Source organism: Dromaius novaehollandiae, chromosome 10 (genome assembly GCF_036370855.1).
Source record: "Dromaius novaehollandiae isolate bDroNov1 chromosome 10, bDroNov1.hap1, whole genome shotgun sequence".
In the NCBI taxonomy this organism is placed as follows: Eukaryota; Metazoa; Chordata; class Aves; order Casuariiformes; family Dromaiidae; genus Dromaius; species Dromaius novaehollandiae.
The window spans coordinates 21,623,875-21,642,341 of NC_088107.1; the positions used below are offsets into that span (position 1 = coordinate 21,623,875).

At 41.1% G+C, this 18,467-nt stretch overlaps 2 protein-coding genes across 4 annotated transcripts in view; one reads left to right on the forward strand and one right to left on the reverse strand.

The window, feature by feature from the left end:
* Positions 1-15,585, reverse strand: part of NRG4 (neuregulin 4) — a 74,398-nt gene extending 58,813 nt beyond the window's left edge. For both annotated transcript variants that reach the window (XM_064517561.1, XM_064517562.1), the window contains exon 1: positions 15,459-15,585. The gene's annotated coding sequence lies outside the window, so the exon portion shown is untranslated. The remainder of the gene's footprint in view (positions 1-15,458) is intronic.
* The window catches only part of TMEM266 (transmembrane protein 266), a 62,801-nt gene continuing 59,883 nt past the window's right edge, over positions 15,550-18,467 (forward strand). Inside the window, exons 1-3 of one of the 2 annotated variants that reach the window (XM_026110191.2) lie at positions 15,550-15,687; positions 16,870-16,970; positions 18,076-18,181. In XM_026110191.2, coding sequence (XP_025965976.2) covers positions 18,168-18,181 — 14 coding nt within the window. In that variant the 5' untranslated portion in view covers positions 15,550-15,687; positions 16,870-16,970; positions 18,076-18,167. The remainder of the gene's footprint in view (positions 15,688-16,869; positions 16,971-18,075; positions 18,182-18,467) is intronic. The other variant, XM_026110192.2, reaches the window with a different exon arrangement.

Consider the following 18,467-nt stretch of genomic DNA (forward strand, 5'->3'; position numbering starts at 1 on the left):
GGAAGGAAAAAGGAAGGAAAAAAAAAAAGCCCTGAAGTATAAAACAGCAGTGTTTAGAAGCTTCCCAAACTGCTTGAGGGCAAAAAGGGAGGAAAGCAGCTTGTGAAGGAGAGCAGGTTTATGATTAAGGCACAAAAGTGGGAGTTACAAGAGAGAAATGGTATGTCATTCTCTGTCATACGCTGTACCTTATTTTCCTTACCTGCAGAAGAGAAAGCATTTCTACCTTAAAAGTAATTACTTGGTATCTTTTAAAAAGTGCTTCAAGATCCTAAGGTGAAAAAACAGGTAATTATTGACTGCAGTGTCAATGACTGATAATCTTTGCAAGTATATCAGAGTATGATAGTTTTGAGGAGAGCTCGCAAGTTATTCTGGGCATGTGAGTTCCTGCTTGGAGGTATCTATCAGTTTGGCAAAATCCCCAGTTGCTGCTTCGGTTTCAGCAGGGCTGGGGAACAGGTGATGATGAACACTCTTCTCAGGACTTAATTTGCTTAAAAGTCAAGCATCTTATTTTCTTTTTCCCAAGCTGGAGCTTAAGGGAAAAGCAATAAGATGATAAAACAATTGCCTTAAAGGACAGCAAAAATGATCAAACCTGCCCAAAAGAGTGGTTCTACAGTGCTGAGTCCAGCAGATTCAGTTAGAGACATGCACTCTTCTGTATCTGTGCCTGCTCTGCCTGCAAAAGATCAAGCTCTCCTGGCAGTGGAGGAGTTACATTTTCAGTTTGAGCTACATACCCGTTTGAGCTGGGATCAGCACTCTTTGCCTTCCCTAAGGAGATGGCAGTGATTGTAGCATTTATCATACATAAAGGAATCTGTCTCGCTGTAGATAGCTGCCAAAAGACATCTGAAAAATGGGGACAAAAAGCAGTGTCCAGGATCTCAGAAACCCTTTAGCTGACAGAGCTGATAGTGAATTAAGGAAGTCACTCCCGCAGGGCTCACCCGAACCCTACTTCTAGTAACAGCAATAGCTGTGAGCTGGGTGCATTTGGTAGCATGCCTGTAAAGGAATCGGCTGGGAGAATTGTCTGAAATGCTGATCTAGTGATCTGTGTGTGAAACTACTGACCCATGCTGCAAAGTAGCTGTCCTCTAGGCCAAAACCAATTCTTGTTCACAGATAAAATTCTGTGGCCAACACTAAAAATGATTACTTGGAAATGGAGCAGAAATGATGGGCAAGAGTCTGAATTGTTGGGATTCAAGGAAAAATCCAAATGCATACCAGTGTTCTTTTTTTTTTTTAAGAGCAGGGAGCTTGTCTGGATTATTTAGGGTTTAGAAAAGCACAGAGTGTAATGCAGGTCCTGCTGCTGTCAAGCAAGCCTGTGACTGGAGCTGAGATGTGAGACCAAGGGCAAAAGTTCTCCCGCGATGGGAGAAAACTGAAGCAGACTGAAGCGTCAGAGCAGTTTTCCAAGGGAGAACTTTGAAAATTTGGACTTGGCTGGAGTCTTCTGCGCTTTGAAACGTAGTAAAGATGACAGATCAGGGCTTCTGACTTGGCAAAATTAAGATTGCTTTCTGGGAGACACAGCAAAGCAGCCTCCAAGGCTGCTCTGGGGATGCTTACCGACTTGCACTCCTGTGATAACTATGCCTCTTTGCCAAGAAAGGGCAAAGAAAGGACTTGATAGTGAAGATCAAAAACAAAAATGATACGTCAAGGTGCAAGGTGCAGTGTTTTCACTTCTCTGCTATGGGTAATGAAGCTACATGGTGCTTAATTTCTATTGACTTTCCTCGTATCTGGCTAAGTGTTGTCTCCCGTTCGCCCCTGAAGGACCTATCCGCAAGGATTCCTGTGATTTGAACAAGGAGGGATGTGTGTAGCAACAGCTCTGAGTATCCACAGTGGGCCCAGCTGCTCCCCTGCTTGTCTGCCATGTCATTGGGTCTCGATGGGATTCAAGTTGCCAATTGTTGATTTAAACAATTTTGGATTATACCCAAATGAAAGGAAGGATGGAGGTATGGATACATTCATAGGTAGTTTATGTATGGCCTGTATGAGGGGAATGACAGTGTTGTATCCAAGCTTAGACTTTTCTCAGTTTGTTAGTGTTTCTTGTTGATTTCAGTGCATGGATAAATGCATTTTTAAAGTAGTTCTCAGGTTTTTTTTCCCCCAGGCTATAGTTTTCATTTTTTAATTGTAACTGAAGTGTTGGAGGAAACCTTTTGTGCTTGAGTATTTATTAAATTAAGATCTATTAACAGTGTTATACCTTGCAATCCATTTGTCTAGAAAATCCTACTGCATGTTTTCCTTAAATAAGCAAGTAAGACCTCCTGCTCTTCTGGTTTTATGCAAATTTCCAATCACATTTACTGAAAAAAATGCACAGGTCAGGTTAGAAAAAGCATGTTTGTTGTGTGGAATTTTTTAATTGCTGTATCTAGGGTATATGTATGTATATGTGGGTGTCTTATGGTTTGCATGCTTTTAGAATTCTCATTAAGGTCATCCTGCTGCAGGGATGCAAGTTTGATTCATACTTTAAACCTACTTGTCTCTGGTACAACTTCTCATCCCATTGTTTTGCTGTGAGGTTTTTATGCTAACCATAGGACATGGCTATAAGGAGAAATACCCTTAAGATGTACTTTTTATCAGTTGGCCACAAACTGGTAGAGCAGAGGGGAGAAAAGCCAGCATACTGTGACCAGTCATTTCTCTGTTAGCCATCGATGGAGCACAGTCTGAGAACATCTGGACTGTAAAGTGCACCTCTTGAACTTTCATTGATCGGTTCCTTGGGCTGTCAGCCATGAAGTATATTTTTGGACACTTGCAGCAAATCTTATTACTTTGAGGAATGCTAAATCCGTAGTTTTAGTCATCTACTATTTTTTAGTAAGTACGAAAAAATTTTGGTTTGAGTTAAATATTTAATTTGCTGGTGTGTTGCAGATTGCAGTTTGTGTGGTTATACTCGAGTGAGCTTCAAACTAGCCAGCCTGGCAACTAGTATCAAAGTCCAGTGGCAGCAATGCTCATTCACTGTGAGCTGCTGTAATCCTTCTCTCTAATCCTAAAAGGAACAACTATTGGCCTGCACACAGTAAAGCAATCTTTCTTCAATAAAGGCATCCCCTCTAAAAACGGAGGGGGTGTGAAATTAAGCTTTTTTGGGGTGTGTGTGTTATGGCTTATGTTTACAAGAGCTAAGGGAGGTGTAGTAATTTGGTATGAAATGAATGGGTGCAAGTTTGCATGCTACGATTATATACAGCACAGGTATTCCTTGGGATTTTTGAAGTGGGGCATGCTATGGCTGAAAGTAGGAGAAATTAGTTTTGCCATATGCATGTGTGCTTTGTCTGCCACTTACAGTAGCATGAGTTAGTGGTAAACTGCTTTAAAAGTGTACAGCTGCCTAAATTGGTCTGAACTCCATTTGTGTTAGTCCCATCGGAGTGGGAAGCGTTCTGTTCTTGGACAAGGGCACTCTGCGTTTTGGCCTCCCTGTCCTTGGCAGATTTTTTATTTTTTTTTCCTAGCCTATTGGATGCTGCCAATTGCTTCTCACTGTGTATTTTCTGAAGCTTGTTATATTTGGTTTGGGCATCTATCTATTTGTGCTTAGTAGGGGAAGGATGTTCCTGTGTTACCAGTTCTTAAGGAATTGTAATGTGCTTTGAAGAAAAATAACTTGTTAGCAGAATTGTTTTTGCAAAAACTTATCTTTGATTCAGCACAAAAGTTTTCTTGTCCTGAAGCATTCCCTGTTTCTCATGCTACCTGTCCTTCTCTTTTTTTTCCTAAAAGCGCCTATTTTCAGTATCACAGAAGTATGATAGTTCTGTTAAACCCACCTATGTTAATGAGGTATTTGGCATACATTAGTTAGAAACTGTGTGATCTTATTACTGCAAACATTGTCTCAAATTAGATTAAGTACTTGGAGCAGGGCTTATGTCACTTCAGAAAACACCTTGTAAAGCACCTAACATGTCTGAGTAGTGTATTAAAAAAAAAAAAAAAAAAAAAGGCTAATTTTTCTTGCCCTGGTGGCATAATCACTTCCAGGACCTTAAGAAGCAAACACTTCTGATTATCATCTTGATATTTTTCTCCTCTTAATCTTATGTGAAGCTTGTAGTGGATACTTCTGACAATTCTCTCTGAGAACAGATGCTTGATACCATCTGCAAGCTTTCTATGCCGTGTGTTTTCAAATGTTGTAAACTAGCATCAGGTCATGAGCTGTGAATTGTCAACATGTTTGAAATCAATATATTGAAAGTGGAAGGAGTAATGCAAAGGAATAACATAATTTTAAGGAACCAGTGCTTTAGAGCTATACAGAGTAGAAATGAAAGATCACAAGATATTGCACCTTAAAACCATTTTTAGTCTTCTCAGCAAGCAGTTTGTCTTGTTTGTACTACTTCAGGGTCAGGTGCAGCAAGTCTCTGACCTGAGGCCAGTGTTATCTTACTTCCTTGTGGATATTCTTGTTTTATTGGAAAATTCACATAGATTTCTGCAGTCTCTTATATTTTTAATTCAAACAAGACTTTAAAACAAAATTACTTTTATTTTTGGAAGATTTTCTTATGCATTTTAAGAAAGAAAGAAAAACCTACACTTATAATACTGGGGACTTTCCTTTCTGTTGGGAAATGGTATTTTTCCCTGATTGAATGCCAGACCAAAAGTCAGAAACATTAGTTCTAGCCTGGACTCTGGTGCTGATGTCCTCTGTGGTCTTCAGCTTTGGGTCTAGTCAGGGACTGCATACTCACTATGGTTTACTTCATTTTCATTGAGAGTGCTAATGGGTCTTTGGCTTGAGGTTGACAACTAATTTAGCAGATGACAATGGATTTGGAGGGGTTAATTCAAAGTTAAATGTTAACATCTTTCTGAAGGATTTCCAATGGCTTAACTGACACTTCACATTTTTAATCCAGAAGCTAACATAGATCTAACTTCCTTGCTCTCATCTGTCTGTCTTTGGATGCTTTTCTGAGTTTCCTACCTCTTAGTGTTAATGGTTCAGTATTCTGGTTAAGTTGCTTTAACAAAGCTGGAGTAGACAGTCTTAATAAAAGTCTGAGTTTGCAGCTGTAACAGACAGTTCAATTTTGAACAAGAGACCAGTAAGTGCCTTAAGCTTTAAGAGCAAGGCTTAGTATTTGTTTAACGTTTTGGGACTTGCATTGCAGTATGGATCCTTTGCATAACCATTGCTTGAAAACATCCTTTTATCAGATCAGTGTATTAGAACCTCCTTATTGGATATGGGTCATGGGACTTGCAGCACTAAGTAAGGTAATGCTAAAATAGGGCCGCAGAGGGCGGCAGGAGGGCTGCTCCGCTGGGTCGCATAGTCGTGGCCAGAGCTCTCCTGTCTGCGCGGCACTGACGGAGGCGGCAAAATGCCCCGCTTCGCTGTGCAAGGAGGGTTGGGAGCAACAGCCCAGTGCTTTGAAGGATAAAGACGACTGTCTGGTGGACCAGCGTGATTCAGTCTTTCTGGTTTCTTTCTGATTTTTTTTTTTTGTTTTTGTTTTTGTTTTAATGAAAACAGTGAGCAAATGAAGCCTTTTCAAATACAGCTGCTCACATATTCCCCTGGCTGAACTCCAGGGTAGTAGAGTCTGCCACACGAACTGGTCTGTGGTATTACATTCCTCCAGCGGAGACTCTGATGTGTGAGGTAAGTGTTCATGGAGTGATTTTTCTCTCTCGTTTAATGAATGAGTTATAAGTATTTAATACACACGCAAAAGCAACCACAACCCAATTCAGAGTTAGTGCCAGCTTTTTAAAGTGAGAATAACTTTCCTCAAGCGGCATATCTTCCCAGTTCTTTATCTGTAAAGAAACAGTTGTGGTCCTGTATTTAAAGAGTGGCCTGGGAATTAACATAGGTGGCTTTTAGTTGAAAATGCATGTGGGATTTTTATATCCTACTTGTTTCTTCCCATTTCTGTTGTACTTCTGTTAAATATTTGGGTAGCACAATTACTCAGAAGTTTACTTTTGGAAATGCTAAAGAAGTTGAAGCCAGGTCTTTGTCTATGCCATGTTTCTGGTGCTCTCAGTGCCACTTGAAGTAGACCTGCTCTGAGGTTAGGATCTTCTGGGTTTTCATTAGATGCATCAGTCACTCTCCCTTATTGTGCTGTCTACACAGTCTTTAAGTTCATGTTCAAAACTTCTCTAAGACAGGGAAGTACTGTTTTTTTCCTTAAACAGAGGGAGAGCTGTGGGCTGGGAGATAGAGGTCTATATCTACAAAAGCGCTTGGGCACCTGTAGCGGCGTGCAGGCACTGAAGTCCAGACAGCTGAAGCAGCATCACATAATAAAGACTTCTGTAGGGATCATAGCGTGACTTTTATATGCCTCTAATGTATCTAAATACTGTTCTAATTTATTGCTCAGTGCTTCTCACTTCCCCATGTGTTCTACTGAGATCTTAGTTGATTAGTGTGGTCATCTAGAAGTTAGGAGTGATGGCGCTCAGTTTTACTGTGCGTCTTTAAAGCCCTGATCCCAAGTGCATTAGGGAAGAGTGAGGAAGTATGGAAGTAAATTTAAGTCTCCTGAATCCTGGAGTACCATCCTCACGGCTTTACAAGATGGATTTCTGGACATGTTAGCAGTAGTACCAAATCTGTGAGCAGTGAATGCTTGCTTCAGCGCTCACAGTGTTAAATCGCGGTGAGGTTAATTTCCTGGTGAGGAATGACTTCGAGTCCTTAACAACTTAGATTTTAATCGCAAGTTTCTGTGTGATATTGACACTATCAGTGGAAGAGCGTGAGCTGACAGTCATCTACTTAAAGGAAGGGGAGCAATTCACAGTGGGTGTTCCTGCACTCCTCTGGAATTTATGCAGTAGTTAGTGGCACCTTCTGCTTACTGACCCATCGAGAGGGTGCCGACCCTGTCTGTTCTTGCGGGGCTTAAAGGCTGTGAGGGTTGGCAGGGATGGTGGTGATAATTTTTTTTTTTTTTTAACTTAGGGTGGGGGACGAATCAATTCAGCATGTTTACTCTCTGGAAGCGGTGTATTACAGGAGCAGTTGCTGGAAGTATTTTAATATATATTTGTATGAATAATCAGATAGCTTCACCCTGCAGCAAAAGTCTGTATGTCTGCCCAGAGCAAATACTTTTCTACATTTTCAGAAATAATTTGTTATGCACTTCCTGTATTTCATACAAAATAACTAATGAATCTGTTAACTCCAGTGAAAAAAGTTTTGAAAACCTGATTATGGCCCAGTTAATAAACCTAATACTTAAAGTTCTGCAGAAAATCAATAAAATGGCTTTCATTGTTTTTTCTACATAGAAAAATTAGAGCTTTAAAGCTCCAAAACAGATGGTTAGTGACTGAAATTATTATTTAAAAATGAACTTACTGTTTTTTAAGTTGCAAAATACCTAATTTAAATGCATACTGCAAGGTAGAGGTAAAAGCTCTTAATTCCTGAGGTAGATCAGTTGTAGGCATATATTGAGCCAGACCTTGGGGGTGTTAGCTCTTGGCTATAAGAGCTCTTCCGCAGGCCAATTCCTGGGATTTGGCTGCAGCAGGTGTCACGCCAGACTCTGTTCCTTCCCTGCCTGTGTGTGTTGTTGCTGTGCTGCTTTTGCAGAACCTGTCCAAGTTTCTGTTGCTTTTCCCCTCCTCTTCTTATTTGGTAAAATCAGAGAAATTTATGCTTGCTCTTGCACTGTAGCAACTTTTTGTTGCAGGGCAAAGAGTGAGCACCTTCCGTCCTGTTTCCAGTTCCCCTGGGAAGAATTGCTCCCTTCCGTGTACTGTGCCTGCAGACACTCCAGGTGGGCTCCAGATGTGCGCTGGCCACATGTCTCCTCCGTGATGTTGTCTTCCACACTTCAGTTAGAAGTGTGAGGGGGGCTTGTGCAAGTTTGGCCTCTAAATCTGGAAGTTACTGAAATTACTGACCAAGTTGTACAGCTGCCCTGGCAGTGCCACTTCCTCCACAGCGTACGTAGGACTGTCAGGGCTGGGCCTGCTCACTCGCAGCTTGGACTGAGTCCCTCACCATCAGTATTTTGGGGCAGAAACCTGGCCTATAGTATGCAAGTAAGTGTGCTTCATCACTTGCTGAGGGAGCCAGAGTTATACAGTTAAATGCGCTAACCACATATCAAAGCAATTAATAATTACCAATATATTGCATACTACTATAAGGCAATCAAATCTTGTGTTTTAGGCTCCAGGTGGTCAGGAAACAATTTTCCAGCTGTGAACAGTACAGCTGTTGGGTCCACATGCACTGTGTGAAATAATTTCACTTTTTTCTGAAGTACCAGACAAGAGGTGAATTAAAGATTTTGATTAACTGTCTGATCCAGCAGAGCAAAGTTTATCCTGTATGTATCAGCAGGATGAAATATTGCAGCTATCTGTAAATTTGCAGTCTAAACAGCTGGGCTACTTGTTGCCAGAAGCTGATCTACAAGGAGTAGCTTTGTGTTTTGGAGAGCTATGTATTTCAGTGTAACAGGCCGATTGTTACACACTTGCCTTCAAGATGCACAGTAAAGCCATAAAATCATATGAATTAAATGTGTTTTGTCTGGAAGATTGCCCACAGTACTTCTGAAGAATGACAGAGCATGGATATTTCTAAAAAATACATTTGTAGTATATTGGGTTCTTACAGTGAAATCTTACTTCCAGATACGGAATCTGACTTGTCTAATGGCTTGAATGGATTTAGTACCACTCTGCTTGAGTTCTGTTTGCTTCTGTGCTCCTGATTCAGTGAGAGATGCTGAATTGGTCTAAATAACTTTCATCTTAGTATTCCATCTGAAATAGGAATATATTTACCAGCCTTGCAGAGCCATAATTGGCGAGATGCATTCAGATCCTCAGCTCCAAGGAAATAAGTGCTAAGGTTTTTTTAAGTGTGGTTTTTTTTTTTCCCCTGCTCTAGTTTTAGTGCATTGAATCTCCTGTATTTTGGGCTGACATTAACTCCCCTGGAAAATTAGAGAATAACATTACGAGTTTATTAAAAAAAAAAAAAATTTCAATCCAGAATCTTTTAGGTCTAGGAGTCTAAAAACATAAGGATTTGTAACTTGAGGAAGGGGTATAAAGGCTGAAGGCTGAGAAGGGCTAGACCATAACGGTACGTAAGAGTGCGTTGTACTGAATATGGGCAGATACTCAAGCTTGTGTTTATTAGAAGGTTAGCATAGGTGTAATTAACTTGAAGCTAATCAGAGAAAAGCTGCCAGAGCTTTGTATAGGACTAAAAACATTCACTCTAGCATATCGAGAAATGTATGTATTGTTTCTTTACTGTTCTTAACATTGACTGGAACTGTCTTGCTCAGCTTGAAAACCAAAAAAATGTGTCTGCAAGTCTATGGTTGGTGGCTTCTTACTGCAGCTCCTGGGAGTAAGAAAAGGGGCTAGAAGCAAAAGCCAAAAGTTGATTTCTGACTCACCCAAGCAAACCAAACTTCTTTGAAAATGAACTGGTGCTCAGTTTGCTTTCAATAGTAATACATTTGGCTTTGTGTGACTCAGCTAGGTTCGTGTCATTCCCAAGCATTTGAAATTCAGAAATTGGATTATTTTTTGCCAAACAAGCATAAACCAAACTTTCTTTGCTGGGGTTCAAACTTGTAGTGTTCTTTTTATATTTAATAACAGAGGGCTTATGTATTTTTTTTTTCTCTTGAGAGCCAGGATTTGTGGAACAAAACATCTTAGTTGGGAGGAAGGGGGGAAAATGCCTGTAGTATGAAGGATGACTGAATGATCTCCTGCCTATGTATCAGCTGAGCCTGAGCTATTTAGCTTCCCAGACTGGAAAAGACCAGATGTTTTCAATCCAGTGGAACTGGCAATGCCGGGCTCATTCCCACCACTGTGTGCAGTGGCACGTGACGAAAAGCTAATTCTGAGCTTTCCAGCTGTGAGCCCAGAAGCAGTGTCAGTGCAGTGTCCTGCCTGAGCTATTTGTCCAGTTTCGTGGCCCGTGGTGGCATCTTTGTGCTGGGCTGCAAAGAGATCTCACTTAAAACTATCTCTGGTACTTCTAATTTGTGCTGCTTTGTATGTGCAGATATATTTTTTCTCAAATGCAAATACTGTCTTCAGCAGTTGGAGACTTGTGCAGAGCAGGAGATGTTGAGATGCACAATAAAATGGCGTGAGCTGGCAGCCTTGTGCCTAGTGCTCCTGTCTGGAGCACCAAGCGGTCTTCTGCAGTTTCCCTTCCTGCGAAGAGGCCCAAACCTTTGCAGACTAGATAAATAGGTAAACTGATCTTTTAAATATGTGGTTGCTCAGTTTCCCTCATCCTGTGGAACTAGGAGAGCCCTACAGAGTATGGTTGTTTGTTTTGTTTGTTTTTCCTTCCACTTTAACCACATGGGGAAGATATGGAGAAGAACTGTTGGGGTTTCCACCACTTTATTACAGCTAAATAAACTGCACTTCTAGGCACAGAGCAGGACTGCATTGGCGTTGGTTGAAAGCATCTCATGCTGGAGCATGTGTGTATGTGTGTGTATGGCAGAAGACTGTCCACAGACCTGCCACGTGGCCCCCTCCCTATCCTCCCAACAATGCTCGTTTCCCCAGTTCGTGGGTGAGGAGAGGGTAGAGGGAAGGAGCCTCAGTGGAGTTGCTCCGTAATGTCCCAAACAGCAGCTCCTGCTGTGTCTTTCTGCCTGGGAGCACTGTGCACTGCACATCTGCAAGCTGCTTTGGAAGAGCGTGGGCTGGACTGGGCTCTTCTGGGGGGTTGTGTTGGTCTAGTCCTCTTCTAGAAAGCAGCTTTTCTGCTTCCAGCTAGTATTATTTGCCCTACAGTCCAAATTTGCAGTGCTGAAAGTTCAGGATTCAGATACTGAATGTGATGCATTGTGGAGAGATTATTATAATTGTGTACAAGATAATTTTTCTTTTTCTGCCCATCTAAACTTCTCTGCAGGAAATATGAACTAGACTTATTATGAGCCAGTTTTTAGTTATGTGATTACATATTGCTCTTTCTTCCACAGCTTTCTGCTTAATTTAAGTGTACAGGATGATCCCACAAGGAGGTAGAATTATGGCTGCATGAGCAAGTTCAAATCTGGCGATTCCTAATTTCTGAATGCCTGATTTCCCCCCCCTCCCCCCCAGTCTAGATACTTTCTCTGTGATAGAGGGCTTAGTGGCTCTTACTCTGATGTGATGCATTTGAAAACTTTACTGTAGATCACTTCATAAACAAAGATGCAAAATTCAGTCCCTTTCCTCTTCCTTGAAATAAAAAAAGCTCTGATATCTTTTGTTCCTCTCTTCTCTTCTGGAAATGCTGTAGGAATGCCTTATTATAGCTATGAATGGAATTGGGAGTCTGCAGTGTAAACATAACATTTATCAAATGTACTTGATTTGACAAGGAAGTTAATTTATTGCTTATGTTTACTATGTGGCATCTCAGTGTTCATAATCTTCTGTCAAATCAAATTGTTATGGTTTTCAAAACCCAATAAAGGAAGTATTCCTTATCTACCTGTGTAGAGCTGAATAAACAAATACTTTCTTAAATGCTTGGCCTAACTAACAGCAGGGTGGAGGAGGGTTGGTTTAGTCAAAAGACTTTAATTTTTTTATCACAATGAATTTCTCCATTAAGAAAATCAAATTGAAGAAAATATTCAGTATGAAGTGAAATATTAAAATCGGAGGGCATAATTTCAACACTCTGGAGGGTCCCTTCCTCCCTCCTGGCAGAATTTGCAGATTTCAACTCATGTAGACTGGCTCACTGGAAGACTTCACTGCCTGGGAGGTTTTGCTCAGCTGTATGTTGTCCAGGGTGGCTGCATCCTAACCCAGGCAGGACACTTTAGGATGCACCAAAAGCACTGTTATATAATCAAAACTAATTTCTTCAAATTTTAAGGTATATCAGCTTAGGATGCATTTACTTGTGCCCTGCCTGTGTGAGCTTCACTGGAAAAGCTCCGTTTTCAATGTTAAGTCCCCAGTGCAATAGATCATAACGTATGTTCCTTTGCCATCCTGGCATTAGCGAAGTGTTTGTTTATGGGAGTTGGTGAACAGCCAGCTTAAACACAGTAGTAGGACTGAACCTTTGACTGTGAGGGTTTCTCTTTTGTAAAAGAGAACAAAAGGTCGGACCTGTAATGAGCTGTTGGCCAGTGTTGTGGCAGTATGATGTTATGAGCAGAAAACCAGAGTCTTCTCTGCTCCCTGAGGTGCTCGAGGAGGGCCTTCTCCCTTGGCTTTGTTGTTTTAGTGGGGTAAGGCCGTGCAAGGAGGCATTGGGACCGCTCCTGCTGGGGGGTCTCGGGGCGTCCCTTCAGATGTGCCGGTTTCTGGATTTCTGAAAATCCGACTTTTGACATCTATGAGCAATAAAACTTTCTACATATGGATGTGTATGGATCTGGTTAAAACTGAGAGGTTGAAACGAGATCAGTAAAATCAACCAGTTGTCAGAACTGTTCAATTTGATCCTGGAGCATCTGGTTGCGATGGCGATATGCTGGGGCTGCCCTCGGCGGGGGGGCCAGCAGCAGTGTTAATCGCCACAATTTTCCGCTAGTCTGTGGTTCACCCAGGAGCTTGGTGTAGCTGCCCCTGAATCACACTGCCCTTTTCTCCTGGGGGTAATCTTGCTGATTAGATATTTCCCTTACTCTGATTTCAAAATTTTCCCTCCTTCTCTCTGGCTGCCTGGGTAGTTCCATGACTTCCTTAAGATGGCCCGGTAGCAACCTTAATACCTAGGCACCTTAGCAACCGTTGTTTCCATCTGAGCTTTAGACTGTGTAAAAGTTTTAATTTATTGACAGAAGCAACAGCATAACTTTTTGTAACAATGAAACAATTCCACTTCCCATGATGTAGATGTAGAATAGAAAGTTTCAGAGTGATACAGAAAGCAAAACAACTACACCCCTGCAAAAAAACCAAACACAAACATTTTCTTTCCCCTTCCCAAACCTGCTAAACATTTCTAGGTTGGATCCTTCCTCCAGTTCAATACTGCCAGTGGCCAGGGTTGGATTCGTTATCTTAGGGGACAGTGCTGATTTAAGTGCATCTCCACCATGCCGTTTGTTCCTGTGCCTGTACCCACAGTGTCCTGCCCTGTCTCCCCCTCACAACTCTTTTTGGAGCTGTACTGTGGCCTGCATCAAGGAAGTAATCCTGCTCTTAAAAAATAAAAAAAAAAATAAAAGTTGTGCATGTGCAATGCCAGGTCAGTTTGCTGATTCGGTTCCCAGCAAGGGTCTGCGTGCAGGCGCCCGGCAGCGGCAGGGCGGCCGGGGGCCGTGGTGTGGGCAGAGGCAGGGCAGGAGTCCCCGAAACCTGCGCTGCAGCCCGCGGCACCGTTTCCTCCAAGCATCTCCTGCTGGCTTTTCTCCAGTTGCAAACTGTGAGACCTCTCTGTTTCTCTAAGCTTCTGCTGAAGGGTTGTGCGGAAAAATCTTTAGTTGGAAGAAAGTGTCAAAATTTGGTTTTGTAACTACTTGTCGGTGCAGAAACTCAGCCAGCTCTATTTTGTACGGTAGCTTACAGCTTCATGGCAAATGCTTCTCAGAGGATGTAAGCAAGTACAACAAATAAACAACTTCCAGCCATGGGGTCTTGATATAACATGATTTCAGCTCAGTTGAACAGGATACAAGTTAGCAGAGACTTTGGCAGAGAAGTTTAGATTGAACTATCTTCCTACTACCTCATCAATTTTTTGCAGGCACACCACATTGTGGCACGAGTTTTGTAAGGCTGTTTAAACCAATGCTAATAGGCATGGTTTTAATGCAGAAGTGGGGGCCAGATTTTTTTATTTTTAGGGTTTCAATTTTTTTTTTTTTAAGTTTACAGTGTGTGCATGCATATCTCTATATATGCTCACCACATAGACAATCTCACACATTCTGTACTTTTGCATATGCTTTCCAAACTGTAGTCTCTGCATTGCTTTTTTTTTCAGCTGCACTCTTTCTCCTTTTAGCAAGCAGCAGCTGAGGTGTGGCCACTAACATGGAAAGGTTGATGTAAACATTAACAAATTAACTCAGGCAGGAGGGGTGCTAGGTAAGGGCAGTAGCGTGAACCTTTGCTCAAGCGCTGCAGCGCGTGACGCCGTTTCCCCAGCTGAGCGATTCTGAGCATAACCAGCAAAGTGTGGAGCAGCCGCCTGCCAGGGTCCCTGCAGAGGAGGGGCCAAAGAAATCATAATTCAGGGTACGCTTAAAAAAAAAAGGGTTGAGGAGCACTGGCCTGCATGTAATACCTATGCAAAGAATGCAGGAACCCCAAAGGGCTGGGAAAGGCAAGTACAGCACTTTTAAGGTCTTGGCTTGGAAAGAGCTCAGTGAACTGGGTGCAAGTTCTTTCATCTACCGCAGAAGGATGAAGAGCTGAGTCAGCTCTGCTGGGGTCTGGACTGTGATCCCAGACGTTTCAAGCTGGACTGTTAGTCTACAAACCCGACTCGGTACAGAAACCTGGATGCAGAACTATGCCTCCCATCAGATTGCACTGGCCTTTCAGTATATACAAGACAGTATCTCAATCATTTAGTCTAGTGAATGTTTCTGTTTTTTTACAACACTCCAAACCTTGCACAAGAAACCTTTTGGAGTCATTTCTTTCTTTTTTGTCCTATCTCCTTTTAAAACTATTTCTAATTAACTTGGGAAACTATGTTCCTCCTGTAGCCAGCCTTCCTTGAAAACACTGATGCCACAGAACAAGCAGCAGTCTCACAAAATGGGCATTGCTCGTACTTGCATGGTAACTCGGCATGTACCAGGGGCTGTCTGGTCTCAGTTCCAGGAGAGGAAAAACGCCCTGGAACTGCTAAGTAATTCCCTCAGATGAGACCAAGGCATTTTTATCTACAGAGCGCTGGCTGGGCTCATGTGGAGAGGGCAGCCCAGGAGAGCTGCTGCTGTCGGGCGGTGGTGGAATTCCCGAGGGGTGCCCTTCGTCCCCTGCCCCGCTGAGCTGCATCGTCGCTCTTTGCTCGTGCCGTAGCCTCTACAAGTGCTGGCAAACAAAATCTACCTGCTCCTTCTTGTTGCCTTTAAACACACAGTGACAAAGTCGCACAGAAATTTCCTGTGGAACTTCAAAGTGGTTTGTGCTGATATAAAAGGGTTTTTTTTAGGAAGTTATATACATAGCATGCAGATGGAGAGGAGTGCATGGAAAGAATAAATTTCTGCAAGCTTCAGTATATATCGAGACATTTCTGTTGCTTGTATAAAGCCTAGAAAAGAAGCATGAATCATTGTAATCTGTTTAGGATATATATACAACCTATTACATCCACTTTGAAGGTTTTGGTTGTGCTGCCCTCTTATTGTACATGTTAACCGCTTGTTAACCACTTATATTTTAATCCATTGATTCAGCTAACACGTTAGTTATCTGCATGAAAAATTACTCACTTTTTGCCACTTTTTCTCTCAGGAAAGCTTCACTGAGTCCTTCGGAGACTTGACTCCCTCTATCTCCTTTCCCGTTTCTCTCCACGTTACTCGTCTCACCTTCATCAGCACCTTATGTCATGGTAACAGTCCCTGCAGGGCAGGCGAGTTGGACTCTGCTCCCTCCGGAGCCACTGGAGCTATCGGAAGAGCTTGCTGCCAGCTGCGAGTCGCTCCTTCAGCCCTAGGGGTGAGTAAATGCTTCCCTGCGGAGCTGCTAGCTCCGGTGAGAGGGAGCAGGTCTGGCTGCGTGGCCTTGACAGTGGTCAGACCTGCTTGAGTTGTGAAGCAAAACTCTACGGATATGAATATGTTTCTAGCTGGAAAAAAAAAAGAGAGAAGACTGAGTGTCTGTTTTGGAGAGGGAAATATTTCAAGGGTTTTTCTTAGGTCAAGAAATTGCAGTGCTGCTGGCCCTAGTGTTATGACTTAAATTCCCTCAAAATCTTGAGATTAATCTGAAAATCAAAACTTTAAAGAATTTAGCTGTGCATTTTTTGGTCCATTTTTTGTTTGTTAAATCCCCTTTGAGAGGGAGGTCAGGAACATTAGCACTTTGCTTGCTGCTAAATAAATGGTGAGTTTTACCTGTGTTAAGAAATTCCCATCTCCACATCTGTCTGCTTGTCCTCTGAGGTCAGCTTCCATCAGTTTTATTCCCATTTCCTAAATCATCTGTATCTCTATTTACCTTTGCTTCTCCAGGCCTACATATGCACATTCTCAATGTCCCCTTCAGTCTTGCAAGGCAGGTGCAGGGCACTTCATGTCTTTACTATTTTCTCAGGCTGAGTGCTTAGAAAAACTTTTTTTGGTGAAACTTTCATTTAAAATTTTTTTTGAAAAGTGTTCCAAAACCCAGAAGGAAGTATTAGAAAGCTAACATCACAAAACAAGACTAATAGTGACATTTTGTTGTTGTCGTGTTGCTAGATATAATAATTGCTATCATAAAACTGCCATAGGCACAAATTCACCAAATCCCTTTAGTGTGTGCTGTGACTTATACACATGCTTAATTTTAAGTAAATATTTAAGTATTTTGCTGCCTCAAAAATACAATAAATAAAATAACTCAAGGACTGTGAAAGCCAGAGAAAAGACTCTCATTGATATAAAATGGATGTTGAATCAAGTCTCTGCTGTATCAGAGAAGGTTTTCCTGAAGAAAATTGAGTTGTTGCTCTGACTTTAGAAGTACTGTATGCTTATAGATAAATGAAGGGTGTGTGTTTTTCTAAAATACATATATTTACTGCTTTAAAGTCAATCGTGTTTCTTTTCTTCATGTGAATATTTTAATTGCTTTTGGCTCACTTACCTACCTGGAGAGGGTGATGACAGTGCAGACCCTTTCCTTTTGCATACGCAGGCATGCTATCTAGAAAATCAGAGAATGGATTGACTACATTTTACATTATTACAAGTTTACAGGACATGAATTAAAGCTTTGGAAATGGCTCTACAAATGATGTAAGTTCAGTTTCATTATTTGGTATCAAGTGATTGCTAAACGTCATACTGTTGTTATATTTAGATGTCTCTGTTGTAAATACTGTGCTAATTTTAACAATTCAGCTTGTAAGGGACTGCAGTAAAGTTTAATATAAGAGGTGTTTTTTATCATCATGAAATTTTTTCAGTGTCATGGTCAGTAATGTTTTAACCTCATACATTTGTGTTGTATTTATTTACCAATTGCTATGTCTGTTTAATCAAAATAAGAGTGTGTTTCTGTATTTTGATTGCTGTTTTTAATTGTATTTAGCATATAGTGCTGACAATAGCTTTACAAAGTCTCTCATGATACCATTTTCTAAGAATTTTTGTTCCTTATCTGTTGTTCTCCATGCTACATTTTTTTACCTACCAAAACCTTCCTAACAGTGTGTTTCATTCTCACAAGCTTGTTCTTTTTCATTCTGGTTGCTGTGTGCTGGGCCAGGGTACAACACAAATGGACTTTTGCCACAAGCGAAGGATGTGCCTTTTCCAAGTGTGTTAGTGGGTTTTGTAGATGAAAATATCATCTTGACAGAAGCCTATCTACAAACTATGTCAACGTGAACTAACTCTTAGAAGAGACTTTCCATAGCAGCAAAGAAATGCAGGAACACATTTCCAAGTGTACAGTGCTTGCATTTTAGATTGAAAAAAATCTTGAAGCTAACATTCTTATCTATACAGTATCTTATCTTAATACAGTATACTATATTAAAGTGTATAGAAAAAATTCTTTGGCTTCCAATAGAATTTGTGCTCTTGAAGCCCTTAGCTTTCTTTGAAAAATCTCCCCTTCTGATCTTGGTTATCTTTCTAAATAATCTTCTTGTTTAAAGCAGGACCTATGTTGTCATGGAAGTATGTATCAAGTAGGTGTCCATGCTTGTAAATAAATACACTGTAATTTTATACCTTCCATGATATAGAAGAATTGACCTGAAATAAAAACACTTTGGAAAAGAATCACAGGGAAATAAAATTATTACATAAACTCTGTAAAATGACAGGAAATGTCAATGCAGTTCTTTGGAATACTTACAATTGAATTTAGATAACTTTGTTTTGCCTCTAACAGAAACCTCATCTTTGAAGGCTAAAAGTTCTGTGCAGAGCAGCTAGAATTAGTTAAATATTGGAATCACTGCTGATTTGGTTGCATCCTCCAACATGACCAATCCTCGGTAAGTACTGTATGAGGAAAGTTATAACTTATTTTAAATACGAGGGAGCAATTCGTACTGGTAGGAGTATGTTGTTGTGACACCAAGAGGTTCCATCAGTATTAAATGGAAGGAAAACTTGGTATTTTGAGTGGGAGCAATAGGATTTGGTAAATTGTCTGAAGACTGTGAATTAGCGCAAAGAAGTGAATACAGTGAATATTGCAGATGTGCTACTAATAGCTAGTGGCTGAGAACTAATAAATCAATATTTTCAGACCTGTTGGCATTTTTTCTTTCCTGTCAC